At 41.3% G+C, this 14457-nt stretch overlaps 1 protein-coding gene across 2 annotated transcripts in view; it reads right to left on the bottom strand.

The window, feature by feature from the left end:
• Nucleotides 1-6463: 6463 nt before the first annotated feature.
• atg16l1 (autophagy related 16 like 1) overlaps nt 6464-14457 on the bottom strand; it is a 33302-nt gene continuing 25308 nt past the window's right edge. For both annotated transcript variants that reach the window (XM_033031437.1, XM_033031438.1), the window contains 4 exons: nt 13919-14068; nt 13510-13557; nt 11643-11744; nt 6464-10556 (listed from right to left, as the gene is read on the bottom strand). In XM_033031437.1, the coding sequence (XP_032887328.1) occupies nt 10463-10556; nt 11643-11744; nt 13510-13557; nt 13919-14068 (394 nt within the window). In that variant the 3' untranslated portion in view covers nt 6464-10462. The remainder of the gene's footprint in view (nt 10557-11642; nt 11745-13509; nt 13558-13918; nt 14069-14457) is intronic.

The raw sequence follows: 14457 nt of genomic DNA, 5'->3' as shown, positions 1-14457 counted from the left end.
TAGCGTAGATGGATGTAGGTGTAGACTGAAAGTTCTGTTTCTGTACTATATCTCGACAAGACTTTGAGACCTTTACATATTTACTGGCCCATCCTATTTCTTTATACTTCTCTTTAACTTGGTTTTTTTTTCTAACTTTTCAGTTCTGATGAAAAGAAATCAGCCCGAAAAGTTGACTGCTTTTTTTAGGTTGTCTTTTTCTGCATTCTATATCAGACAGCAACTGAGGGGTGTGGGTCATTCTATTGTTAGGGGAGATCATAGAGGAAATGCGGACAGAAACATTTGTGTCATTCCCGTTTGCTTCTGATACAGAAAAGGGACAGGGACACAATAAAAATATAAGGAAGTACAAACCGATTTGTCACGAGACACTTTTTTATAGACAACATGCTTTTTGGAATTCTTGCCGTCAGCACTCATTCTTTCTACAATGGGTGGTATTTCGTTGCAGGATCTGGGATGCTGAGAAGACAAAATAAAGAGAGTTGCTCGACTGGATGTATCAAAGCACTGTATCTTGTGAATAATAATTAAGTGTCCGGCTAGCTCAGTCGGTAGAGTGCGAGGCTTATAATCACAAAGTCGTGAGTTCGAGCCCCACATTGGCCGAGAAATATTTGTGCGACACAATGGCATAGTGGTAGAGCTATCGCGCTTATAGAGCTAGAGAGCCGGGTTCGATCCTGACTACAGGTGCTTGTCTGCACGGAGTTTGTACGTTCTCCCCATGACCTGCGTGGGTTTTCACCGAGATCTTAGTTTTTCACCCACAATCCAAAGATGAACAGGTTTGTAGGTTAATTGGCTTGGTATAAATGTAGATAAATTGCCCTTGCGTGTGTAGGGTAGTGTTAATGTGCAGGGAATGCTGGTTGGTGCAGACTCGGTGACCCAAAGGGCCTGATTCTGCGCTGTATCTCTAAACTAAACCCAAGTATTCTGAGCTAAACTACATTAAGTAATGATATAATTAATTCACAGGCGGCCACACATGAGGCAATGATTATCCTCAAAAAATATTTCAGAAACAAATGAGTCTTTGTATCCAGGTATACTTATTGTAGGCAGCTATGTATATATTTACATTTATTGATTAATCTTGGCATGTCATGTCACTATGAGTTATAAAAGACCAAACAACATCCTTTCACACTAGGATTGAATGATACAAGTGGATCAAAATCTGTCCTTTTACAATTTGGGACTGGGTAACACACTGTCCTGTCACATTCTGGGACTGGGTGATACAGTGAATCATATACATTCCGTATGGCTATTGATGATTGGCGTTGAAATATTAATTCAAAACATTTGTGTTAATTCAAAACAAGTGGAGTAACTAACATAAAGTTAACACACATAATTATGGTTGAAAAATGAGAAAGATATAGAAGTTAACGTTTTGAGTGCATCTAAGAACAAAACGACTGGGTGTGTATGCTTTAGGAGGAGGCAGGCCACATTGAAGAAACAATAACTTTAGAATACAAATACAAAAAGGTTTTGCAAAAACTTAAAAATTATTGAATAGGCCCCAGCTCAAATTCTATCACCAATTTTAGGCACTTAAATTTAAAAGATGCAGAGATTTATTAAAAGGTCACCATGGTTAGGAGCCTTCAGGTGCCAAACGACTGAAGAAAAGTTATTGCACTTGGAAGAGAATTAAAAATTGGTTAAATTGTATTATTCAAAACTTTGACGGGTTTTGAGAGAATGAATAATTGCAGTAGCAGGGTGGTCAATAATCAGAGGATGGATATTTATGGTGGGTAGAGAGATATAGTCCTTCAGCCCACCGAGGAAATAGGCCCTTCATCCCACCGAGTCCACACCAATTATCCATTTACACAAGGTTCTTTGTTATCCTACTTTCTCATCCACTCTCTACAAACAAGAGGCATTTTACAGAGGCCAATTAACCTACAAACCTGCATATCTTTGGGATGTGAGAGCAGACTCGAGCAGCTGGAGGAAACCCACACAACCACAGGGAGAATATACACAGTGGTCCAGTTGGTAGAGCTGCTGCCTCTCAGCACCAGACACTCGGGTTCGATCCTGACCTCGGGCACTGTTTGTGATTACAGAATAAACTGGAGGTAACATGCAGAAGCAATTTTTGTGCATCTTATTGGGACATGGAATTCACTTTGCGAATGGGTGTCGGAATCAAATTCAGTAACTTTCAAGAAGGAATTAGATAAAAGTTTGAGAAGAATAGGTACGCAGAGCTGTATTAAGGTGGATTAAGGTGTATTAAGGTGGATTAAGCAGAGAAATTAGACAAACTGGATGGTTCTTTCAAAGAACTGCTGCATGGGTTTTTACTACACTGGATCATGATATGACTGTGTGCATAATGGTGCTGAATCATAACTAGAATGTTATTAGTTAGTGAATAACATTCCTGCATTGAAACTGGACACTAACATTAATTTAGATAACAATATCACATTAGAACATGCAATCATTAGCAATCACAGTGCTAAATTAGAATTAGCAGCTAGTGGATGCGTGAGAAAGGTCTCTTGGACCTAGAATAACTGAACTAGATGATAGATATTGCTGTTACTGGCTGAATGTGGATGCTGCATTAGAAGCAACCACTGTTACTAACAGAATAACTGCAGTAGTAATTGAATTCAAACACTGTTTTAGTTCCAAATTCACAATTGTTAACATCGTAGAAACACATGGATTGATATTACCAAGAGCGAAAGACAGGTCCAAAGGGACCTTTTCCTAAGACTATTTTCTTCACAATAATAATTATAAATTAGACAATTATGCAATGGGAACACCTTGTACCTGAATGAGCCACAGGACAGATATAGATAATTGCTATTCCACACCCTTCAGCGTTTCCTAGAATGCTCCCTTGGTTAGAACTTTTCTTAGCCTGTTCTCACTCCAAGTAGGAAGTCTTCCTCTCGGGATTGTGTCAGCCCAATATTGGTACTTGCATGTGAAGAACTGGAATCATTTATAGACAGTCAATTTAATGAGTCCATCCTTAAGCTGTTGAAGGGAGGTTCCTATTTCTCATTTACATTATCAAGCTCAGAAATCCTGTGAATAAGCCTCTGCTGTCCAGCAGCCTGAACAGATTATGGGCTGTATTGTCAGCACAGCAGATTCGTATCAAGGTTAATAAATCTGGTAGTAAATCTTTTAATAACCACATATAATCTGTTGACACCTTCAACAGATACACGTCATGCATAATAGTGTATATATAGTACGAGGATATTATCCTTTTCCCTCTGGTCAAACCCACTCAATTAAGTGTCTCTGGTTGGAAGTTACCAAACTGACCGGATTGTCAAAGAAGAACAAAGTGCTGGAGGAACGAAGCGAGTCAGACAGCATCTGTGGAGAGAAATGGATAGACTACTGGCTAGTTGGGGGTCTCACAACTCTTGTTAACGGAGATGCTGGAGATCACCAATGCTGGTGTCTTGAGCAAAAAACGGTGTTGGAGAAACTCAGTAGGTCAAAACTACGTTTTAAATAGGCCTGACCCAAAACAATATCTGTCCATTTTCATCCACAGATGGATTAATTAATTAATACTTTATTGTCACATGTGACAAGTCACAGGGAAATGTTTTGCTTGAATACCCAAGGTATGCAAATAGTTGCCCATAGTTAAGAGTATCCATGCCAGGTCCCACTTTGTTCTCCCCCTCCCTCAGGGCAGCCTCCCCCATGCCGGGCCCTCCATTGTCCATCCCCCTCCCCCGATGCTGGCTCCACCATTGTTCCTTCCCTGACCCACCAAGTTTCTCCAACACTGCTTTTTACTCAAGATTTCAGCATTTGTAATCTCGTGCATCTCCACTGATCAGATACTGTATTCCTAGACTTAACATTCTTTTTTACCATGACTGTCACCAATGCAAGAGTTGTGAGACCCACAACTAGCCAGTGCTTCACTGGGTCAAAAGGGGAGCATTTAATAATTGCCGGAAATGCATATGTGTGAGCACTGGGCAACAATGTGCTTGGGTTTCATCCCCGGTTATCCCTGCGGCTAAAGGTCAGCCTATTCAGATGTCAATGAAATCTGACACTGTAGCAATGCGTCTATTCTGTCCATTCCAGTCTCAGTTTGTCAGGCTATTCCTTCCGAAGAGGAAGAGCTGACTATTGAGCCTGGATTGTAAGACTTGGTTGAAGGGCCAGGCAATTCACTTGTGCGGCTTAATACTTATGTGGGATTAATGAGATATTCTTAGCTTCAACTGCTGTTGAGTTGAAAACAGACTATCTTTGTGCAGGAATTTGCTCTTTAAGATTGTGGGGAGATAGTTTTATAAAACAGCTAGTATACGAGCAAAATTATTTTTTGTTTATGGTGTTTATAAATTACTATCTTTACATATTGGTTGTCCTGCTGCAAGTAAGAATGTCCTTGTTCCATTTCAGGACGTACGACAATAAAACACTTGACTCTTGCCATGGAATGGGTATATTCTAACGGTACACGATCAGTATGTTAGAGTATAGAAACATAGAAAATAGGTGCAGGAGAAGGCCATTCGGCCCTTCGAGCCAGCACCGCCATTCATTGTGATCATGGCTGATCGTCCCCAATCAATAACTCGTGCCTGCCTTCTTCCCATATCCCTTGATACTTAATGACCATGTGGAGAGAAAGGTGGTCAGTGCTTGATGGAGTAAGCATGTTAGCTGCAGATAGAATGCAAGGAAACTAGACATAGTGCTGCATTATAAGAGTAATATTAAAAGGTGGAGAAGGGATAGCAGTAACTAGGAAGTGACAAGATTACAATAACCCGACATTCAACAGAAATCTAATTTCAGAAAGATTATTTATCTAACCAACGCAATCAAATAACAACTTGCATCTGGATGGGGCCTTTCACAATCTCAGGACTTCCTAACAGAGTGAAATCACTTTTTTTTAATATTAGGAAGTATGTAAATTCATAGCTACTTGAACAGTGACCAAAGATTGGCAGGTAGCAGGTGTAACACCACTGTCTAAAAAGAGGAAACAAGATAACAGAAGAACAGACCACCTAATCAAACATCAGTGGGAGGGTAAATGGTGTCATCTATTTTTAGGAAGTAGTAACGGGACATGTAGAAAATGACAACAGCATTGGGCAGAGGGTAGCTTATGGATAGGACGATTTTAGAGGGATAAGGGCCAAACGCAGGCAGATAGGACAAGTGTAGATGGGGCATATTGACCAGTGTGGGCAAGTTGGGCTGAAGGGCCTGTTTCCATGCTGTAAGACTCTGACTCTAACCTAGTTTTATGAAAGGGAAAACTTTTGACAAATCTTCCAGTTTTTCAAGGTTACAATTGATAGAGCTGTTCAGTTAAATGATCTGTATAGTGCTGACCCTAAATGTCACCCATCCTTTTTCCCCCAGAGATGTTGTCTGACTGGCTGAGTTACTCCTGCACTTTGGGCCTATCTTTGGTATAAACTAGTGCCTGCAGTTCCTTTCTACACACGTTTTGAAATTAATTCCCAAATCTATTCTCAAATTTTTATAAAGCACTGCCATCACCAGGCTTAATAGCTGGAGTTGACCAGTCTTGCATTGAGTGACAAGAATTGCATTGCCACTATATGGCACTGTTTTTCTTGAAGCAAAGATCAAACTAAAATGCTCAAAATAAACAGTTCATGTGGGCAAGAAACAGTTCATATCTCAGATTCAATAACACTTCATCAAAACCTGCTGAGTATTTCCGCCATCTGCAGTGATTTTCAATTATTTGTTTTAGAGTACCTGGTTTAGCAAAAGCCTCAGTGAGGCCAATACCCATCACCTAACAGTATAACGTTCCATGCAGACTTCAGGAACTTAAAAGAGCTCCAGAAAGCATCTTACAGTTTGAAAAATCATAGCACTGTAAAAAGCCAGATAGCAGCTAACCTGAAAGAACCTGATACTAAACCTGGTTACAGTGGTGAAGAGGTGTTTTGCTGGGGGACTTTCCCTACTCTCCACACTTCTGGATGGCGTTAGTTGCGCATTAATATAAAATTGTGCAGGATTCGGACAACAAAGTACATTGATGCATCAGATGTTACTTTGAATCAAATTGAGTTTTTGAATGTCATAATTTATGGAGATGAATTTTGTAGCTACACGTCATTACAGGTGTTCACTAGGTAATAGCAATTTGCCACCACGCCCTACTTTGCCCTGAGGAAACCATTGATATCTCAGCAAAGACAAATGCAATGTGAAAGAAAGTGAGAAAGTGATAGATCAGCCATGATTTAATGACGGAGTAGACACGATGGGCCGAATGGCCCAATTCTGCTTCTATGACATATTAACTCATTTGCATTGCACAGCAGTTCAAACCATCAACACATTTATAACAATATAACAGACACAATCTGCAGGGGAAAACATTGAATGAAATTACAGTAGATATGTGGCAATTCAGAATTTGACACAGGTGCATTATTTAAAATTAAATTTTATTAAAAAAACATTTGTAATGATTTACAGAGGAAATTGGTGGGATTACATGGGATTCAGTCACGAGCGAGCTAAATCTCAGCCAAACAACTATGTTGTTATGCTGTGCTCTTCAGAGCAAAAATATAAAGTGCAAATAAGACTCTGGAGAGCACTCTTAAAGCATTGATACAAATGAGGTAATTGGAACATGCCACTTAACTAGATGCACACACACAGACCAAAGATCAGATCCTGGTATTGTTGCTCTCTATACAACAGATATGCAACTTCATCTACAATCAGTGCAACATTTTATGAATAGTCGACCCCTGCATTACGGAGATGTGGGGGGATTGTATTTCTAGAAATCAGGCTTTCCATAACACAAAGTTGCGTCATCTGCCTCATATATCAAGAAACGTGCTGGAAAGGTGTTGATATATTTACTACCCCCTGCTCCCCCCCCCCCCCCCCCCCCCCTCATGAAATCTGTGAGAGTACATTTTATTCTGAATCTCAAATATTTTGATAGTGATTTGAGAATTCTGCAAGGATGAATTTTGGTTAACCTAATGCTCATAATGTGGGGGTCGTTTGCAGCACATTTGGTAGAACTATATTCTCCAAGTATGGTGTAGATCTGCAGACTCAGCTAAGACAGGAGACCGCTCTCTTCCCAATTCCAAATGGCTTGGGTTCAGAGCAATGAAAAGCACCAAATGAAACTCTTTCCACAGCAAATACAGGTGCTCAATATCACAACATCGCATCTGCAGCTGTGAAGGAAGAGTATGAAGCCTTGAGCTCCAGAACGCAGTCTACCAGCCCCACTCTTAAATCACGCTGGGCTACTTTCAACAAGTGAATTTTGTTTGGAATGCAATGATGGAACTACCAAGTGGACTCCAAGATGCTTTGATATGAGCAATTTTACACATGGGCAACACCCAAGGACTAAACACTCTTCAGCACTGCTGAAGTTAAACGATGAACAGTGATGAAAGGTTAGATATTCCTTGAGAACAATATATGGAGATACTGTTAATGGTTTTATTTTGATTCATCGCTTTACGTAGAAAGTCAAGGAACAGAGCAGTGGCTTAACTACTGGCCTTTATCAATCTGAACACACAAACAGTCCTATAGTGGTGCAGGTGGACCACTCAGGTGGTGCCCGAGATAGGACATGTATGGACTGACGGAAATGTATGCTAGATCTTGCCATGTGTGCTCTCAGCAAGAATCAGATTCAGAGTAAAAGTGCCCCAGCAATAAGCATTCCTCTATTAGGTACCACAAATGGCCTTTTTGCCTTTTCTCGTAAATCATTCCAAAATGACATGCAACTTGGGTTAAATGTAAGTTAACAAACACGTCAGCTACATGGGTTACAGAGTAAACCTGTAGAGTAAATATTTTGCTATCAAATACTCCCGGATGAGGTGAAGCGCAGATTAGATATGAGCAAATTGAGACTCCAAGAACTTCTTGCCTCACTATTTGGACTGACCGTCAATTTGGTGCACATAATTGGAAGTGGTCTTGCAGCCACCTGAGGAGAACAGTGGGAGTTTCTTTCCATTCAGGGCTCACAGGACTCACTCTCATTACAGGGTCAGAACTGAATTTGAACAGACGGTTCCTTCTCAACAGATTGCAATCTCCTTTACAGCATCATTCTCGCTATAGATCCTCTATCATAACAAATCCATTTGCGATTTTTCTCACATACCAATTGATTTGCTGCATTGGTGCAATTTTCTTTTCACTCATCATTGAGCAACTTTATAAAACCACAATATGTAATTGCAATAAGCTTTTTAAAAGTGAAAACGATGTTTGGTAATTTAACATATGGTTGGCTCCTCCTCAGTTTGGCAAAGGCTCTTTAAATTACAAGACCTGGTACTAGAATAAGGTAGGTATTTCAATATAAGCTTGGATTAGACTAGGAGTCATATGAAGAAATAATAAATGCATGCTGCTGAACTTTCTTGTCCAGTATCTAGCTCATATTATATGTGTGGACAATGTAGAAATGATATGCAGTTGGCATACTGCTGTCCAAACACAATAATCAGGCACACTTGAATTCTAATTAACACTCAAATGTACTTTTAACTCACTTTCTTAGAGATGTTGCACTTAATATATCAAGTTTTCCAGCTGTCCCAGTGCTTTGTGGATGAGTGCGGGGACCAGGGCGCAGTATGTTGAGGAGACAATTGGAACCCCGGGACTTAGTGTTGAAGTACGCACTGGAACCTGCACCACAGTGTATTCAATGAACATGGACACCAAGGCCTGGCATGCTGAAGCAGCTGTGGGCATCACTCCCAGCGAGATGCCAAACCATCCAGGTTTCCAAGCACTTGGATGGTGGATTGTTAGGGTTTTACTGAAAATTTAACCTACAGCCTTCTGAAACTATTAGTGCCTACTGGGGAGTAGACCCCCGTCACCTCCTGGTGACTTGATCAAATACTCAATCTAGAAATGTGCTTAGATGGCATTGACAGAATATGCGGCATGAGCATGTGGTGGTGGTTGGGGGGGGGGGGGGGGGGGTTGAGAAAGATGTGCATCACGAGGTAGATGCTTCCATTCAATATTTCCCAACACACACACAGACATACTTTCCAACATGGGTCACAATGGCCATTTTCAGCATGTCTGGCTACTTCAATGTAAACCGAACACAGGAGAGTTGATGCCAATTTTAACTCCCCAAGCACTTCTCTCAATCATCAGATAGAGACTACACACTAGAAACCAGTCTTAGGGATTCAACTGTATCATGTCACATGACACAGATGGTGGCCTGGTGTCTCTATAGGAGATACATGGAACAAGAAGCTGGACAATGCTTGACTGGGTCTAGAAATACTTTAAAGTGCAAAGTTTGGATGCTGGTCCTCTGAATAAAGTCTGCAAACAAGCTTGATCATAAAAACTAAGTTGTCGAAAATAAAATGCAAGGAACAAGTGACCATTGAAAACATTCAGGATAAGTTATGGAAGGTTGGGTGCATGATGAGTAAAGAGGGTAAATAGCAAGACTTGACAGGTGGATTGCTAAAACTGAGGAGAAACCGTGCAGTTCTGCTGATCGTGCAAATGTGGCCAGATTAACCCTTAATGGAGATTAATAATTGGAAGTTTATCCCCTTGGACGCCAGCACGATGGGAGCATAATCACATGATTCACAGCAGCAACCCACCACTAGCTGAGAGTAATTGGGGCCAAGCAATCATTTCAGTGCAATTAAGCTACAAAGGCAGTAATTCCACATTTAAAGAACAAACAATTGAAAATTAACATCTGCCCTCAGTAGTAGGAAACCAAATTTCTCTTTCAGGGAAGGCTTCTCACAATAATATAGAATATGGTGCATAACTCCCTCACAGTACAAGCAAACACCTTTCCTTGTCGATATAATGCAATAGCTATTCTTCACTTCAAACTATTTCACCAACAAAGCACAAGCCATCTGTAACTACATTTCACTTTCAGCACTTCCCATTCCAGAGTCTGCCGAAGAATTAAACCAGTATCTTTACTCAGGTTGGGGAAGGGAAATGATGGACACAATATATCAACAGATCCTGTGATTGATATGGTAGCAACAAAAAGGAAGCAGAGGGCACAAAGACAGCCAGGCACCTTAGGTGGAAAACCCAGGCCTAGTATAGTGGCTTTGTGTCCTGAAGTTAATCACAGCAGCTGGTATGGCAAAAAGCCCTGCAGATATCACCTGAAATGATTTACCCCAGCAGGCAGAGAGCATGCTTCTTGTGAATGATTGTAAATGCAGAAGAGCCCACCATTGTCCAAATGCCTTGTCAGCAGCTCAGATATACGAGAGGGATGTTCTACGAGGCTCACTCTGCCATACTGTGTTGCAATTCCAAGCATGTCGTGGGCAATCTCCTCCGTGTAGCTAGAAGGTGCGTTGAGTGCAAGGGCACTACTTGGCCAGCTTCTGGTGGTTTTCACTCAAATCCCTGACCAAAGTACCACACGACTTCCTTTGTCCACACTGATCACATGCTCCCCAGATGGCGACCATGATACTGCGTTTACAGAGGAGCTGGACGGAGAAAAACAAATGTGGAAAAACATGTCAGTTTTGATTTTGCACCTGCCTTTGCAATATGGTATGCCGGCCAACATGACCTCCCACTAGTTTACCTAAACTCTATTGTAATCTTTGCAATTGTTGGGCAAGACTTCGCTAAATAAGTTTATTTCGGAAGGATGGAAAAAACATGTCCATACAAAGAATGTAATCAGGTACTGCACTAGAGCTTATATCGGGGACACAATTGCATAGCAGCAAAGTTGCTGCCTTATAGCACCAGAGTCCCAGGTTCGATCCTGACTATGGGCACTAGCTGCACTTAGTTTATATCTTCTCCTTGTGATCATGTGGGATTTCTCCAGATGCCTCCCACGTTCCAAAGACCTGCAGGTTTGTGGGTTAATTGGCTTCTGCAAATTGTCCCTGGTGTGTAGGATAGAATTAGTGTGCGGGCGATCATTGGTTGGCGTGGACTCGGTGGGCCAAAGGACCCATTCCCATGCTGCATCTCTAAACTAAACTTACAACACCTTGCAAATACCAATCATTTTTAACAGATCTGAAGAGGGAACTCGTTAAAATGGCATGAACACGGTTTCAATCACCGATGGCAACCACCCAGAAACAAAGTTCCCCAACACCCGAGGATATAATCAGCACAATTAATGGGCAACACGGCAGTCTGTGCTGCTGCTTCATTGCTCCAGGAATCTGACTCAATCCCGTTTTGATTCAGTGCGTTCTCACTGGATACAGTTCTCTCCACATCAGAAAGACATGCAAGGTAGTTGGTTTCCCTAAATTACCCATTAGTAGTAAGAGGCAAATTAATTAAGAAGTTGATAGGCAAACAGATAAGATGCTGGATGTACAGTGACATGAGGGGGAAATGAAACTGATGGGATTGCTCTGCTGGGAGCTTATAAATATCTTAAGGGCCCCAATGGCCACCTTCTATGCTATGGCAGGGCATGCAAGATAGCAAGCACCATCTGCAAATTGCCCAAATGCTAACAGGGCTTTCAATGCACAGAAACATGTAGGCAACACTTTTGCAAATCAAAATCCAGCTTTAACAGCTAATATGTGACAAACCTGTGATGCTTTCCCAAAGATCTTTCCACCTTCCCAGATTCGACACTCCAAACATAGAGAGTTCCATCTGAAGACCCTGCAGCGATGAACCTTCCGTCTGGGCTGAAGAGAGAAGGTATTCACATATAATTTGAATTGCCTGTTGACTTTGGATTCCCTTGAATACATCTCAAGCAATATTACACAATGTGTGGAAACCACACGGGGTTGAATAAAAATTTGAGAGAAAGTGACATTTATTTTCCTCTCTGTCAATGAAAACTTCAGGAGGGTTTACAAGGATAAGCACTACAGCAGCGTAGTGATCATTACAACATTACCAATCCAAAGAAAACAAATCAATGCTTAAAAACGTAAATTCCGTTCAGAAAAGTTTAATTTAAAAAAAAAAAAATGGTTTAAGCAAAAGTGACCAGAAAGCCATGCCAGAAAAACTAATTCACTGGGGTATCCTTCAGGGAAGAAAATAGGGAATGGTTACTGAGTGCAGACAGCAACAACCTTGCTCACCCTTACGGGTATTGGGCATGGTTAGGCAAAACATGCCAATCATGCTTAGACACATGAGAGTTGTGAGACTATGGAATTCTCTGCCTCAAAGGACAGTGGAGGCTGGTTCTCTGGATACTTTCAAGAGAGAGCTAGATAGGGCTCTTAAAGATAGCGGAGTCAGGGAATATGGGGAGAAGGCAGGAGCGGGGTACTGATTGTGGATGATCAGCCATGATCACATTGAACTGCAGTGCTGGCTCGAAAGGGCGAATGGCCTACTCCTGCACCTATTGTCTATTGATTGAAGTAAAAAGAGGAAGATTGGCTACTGAAAATCGGTTTGCACCTTAATTGGTACATGTGACGATAAACTGACCTTGAAATCTTGACACCCTGAAATGACCAGTGTAACAAAATCTAGGATCCCAGTTCCATCCACAATACCACTAAGCTTTACCACCAGACACTAGTTTTGGTTGTAGGCACAAAATAAAGGATAAATACTGGTTTCTAAGCTAGGAGCAAAAGGTCATCTAAACTGAGGGCCGCCATTCTCCGATATCCTTGGAAAAATGGCACTAATAGTATATAACCGTGATAAGTATTTTTTTGTTTTGTGGGGGGAGTGTATTGGGCAAGAAAAGATAGAAAAGCTAGCAGTGGGCGTTTAATGGTACTTCTTGTCATGTGTACCAAGTCCCAATGAAATTATGCATACAGCTCAGTAAAAATCTTACTATACATAGGTATAATCATATGCAAGTACAAGAGTGTAAGATTAGTAGATTAGACGGAGGCAGTGATTTCAGTGAGAATCGCCATGATTTCAGTACCCTTCATATTTAAACTCCCCGTTGGATTGCAACCTTGTCGTGGTCGGGGAGCTTGTGTGTCTCAGTGACCCCTAGAGCTATGCCAGCGGGAGATTCGTCTCCTGTTAGGGTCTCCCATGTTGGACAGGTCAAAGGGTAGAGGCGAGACGAAGAGCGATCCACTGGTCCTCCAAGTTGGGGGTTGAGCACAGGGCTAACAACCCGGTCTCGTAAAACAAATATAAAACAGCAACTGAAGGAATCAACACTACTTGGACCCGACCTGGGGTAGTGTCCAGAAGCTAGCCCAGAACATACAGGAGTGGAGGACCTTTGTTGCTGCTCTACATGCCAGGAGGCATAATAGGCAGTAAGTAAGTAAGTCATATTTAAAGTTGTTAAGAATGTTAGCCTTAACTTGGCCACAAAGGCCAGTTGTCCTTTATGTCATCCAAAGTTTCATAGGCAGCTCATTGTGACACAACATTGACGACATGGCACTATCAAACATGTAGTGCTTTGGTCTCTACTGCCCAGATGAATGCCAGAAAGTGATCAATTACCTGAACGTTATTCTTGTCCAGTCTGATCCACACTTGAATCCTGGTGAACTGTGCAGACAAAAAAGTCTAGTCAGAAGCAATACAGGAAGGATCCACATTAACTGTATGGGCAAGGAAAGACCCAAACAACCATCTGACTCAGACAGGGAGATACCAAGTGCACAAAAAAGGTGAGAGAAGACCAATTCTGGAATATATACAGTTCAACAATACAGATTCCTAGATGGAAATACCGATGAAAACATGCAAGCGGCCTTATATTGTAATTTCAATTATAAGCGAGAGAACAGACATGCAGTACATCATAAATTTGGGAATGCATAGACATGGAGTTCCAGATATAAACAGGATGACAGATACCAATTGACATTTATAAAGAAGTGAAACCTTGGCTGACCCACACATTTACCTGAAAGACTGTTTTGTCACATTTGTACGTAGATCAATGATCTTTAATATGTCATCTCTGGAGCAGGTAAGCAGTTCCGTGTGGTCTGGGCTGAGATCGAGCGCCGTGACACGACCCTGTAGCTCCAATTCTCGCACAATGCTTTCCGTCCTAAGGCAGAGTTGATGCAAATTACTGCCATGCATATGAAATAATCTCAGCACAGTGTATATCCAGAGATATCAAAAACTTAAGATCTCACAGATTATTCCATTCAGTAATGAAGCTTACATTGTGTTCTCTACTGCGCAAATAAAAGGGCAGTAATCATAAAGACTCTTCAATTCACCAGTCTCAAATCCAGTTCCTCTCATTTGCCTTTAAATATGTAAATCTCCATTAAGGTTTTGGAGAACGTATGCACATACCAACACTAATTCCTGAGCAGTAGGCTCTGTATATCTAATGTAGATATAACAATCCATGCCCTTCCTTGCTCTAAGCTCAAGCACATAGCCCTGTTTTTATAGCTAGTGCTAAATTCAAATATTTTTCCGAGG

This window comes from Amblyraja radiata, chromosome 13 (genome assembly GCF_010909765.2).
Source record: "Amblyraja radiata isolate CabotCenter1 chromosome 13, sAmbRad1.1.pri, whole genome shotgun sequence".
Classification (NCBI taxonomy): Eukaryota; Metazoa; Chordata; class Chondrichthyes; order Rajiformes; family Rajidae; genus Amblyraja; species Amblyraja radiata.
This window is presented reverse-complemented; position numbering and strand designations above follow the sequence as displayed.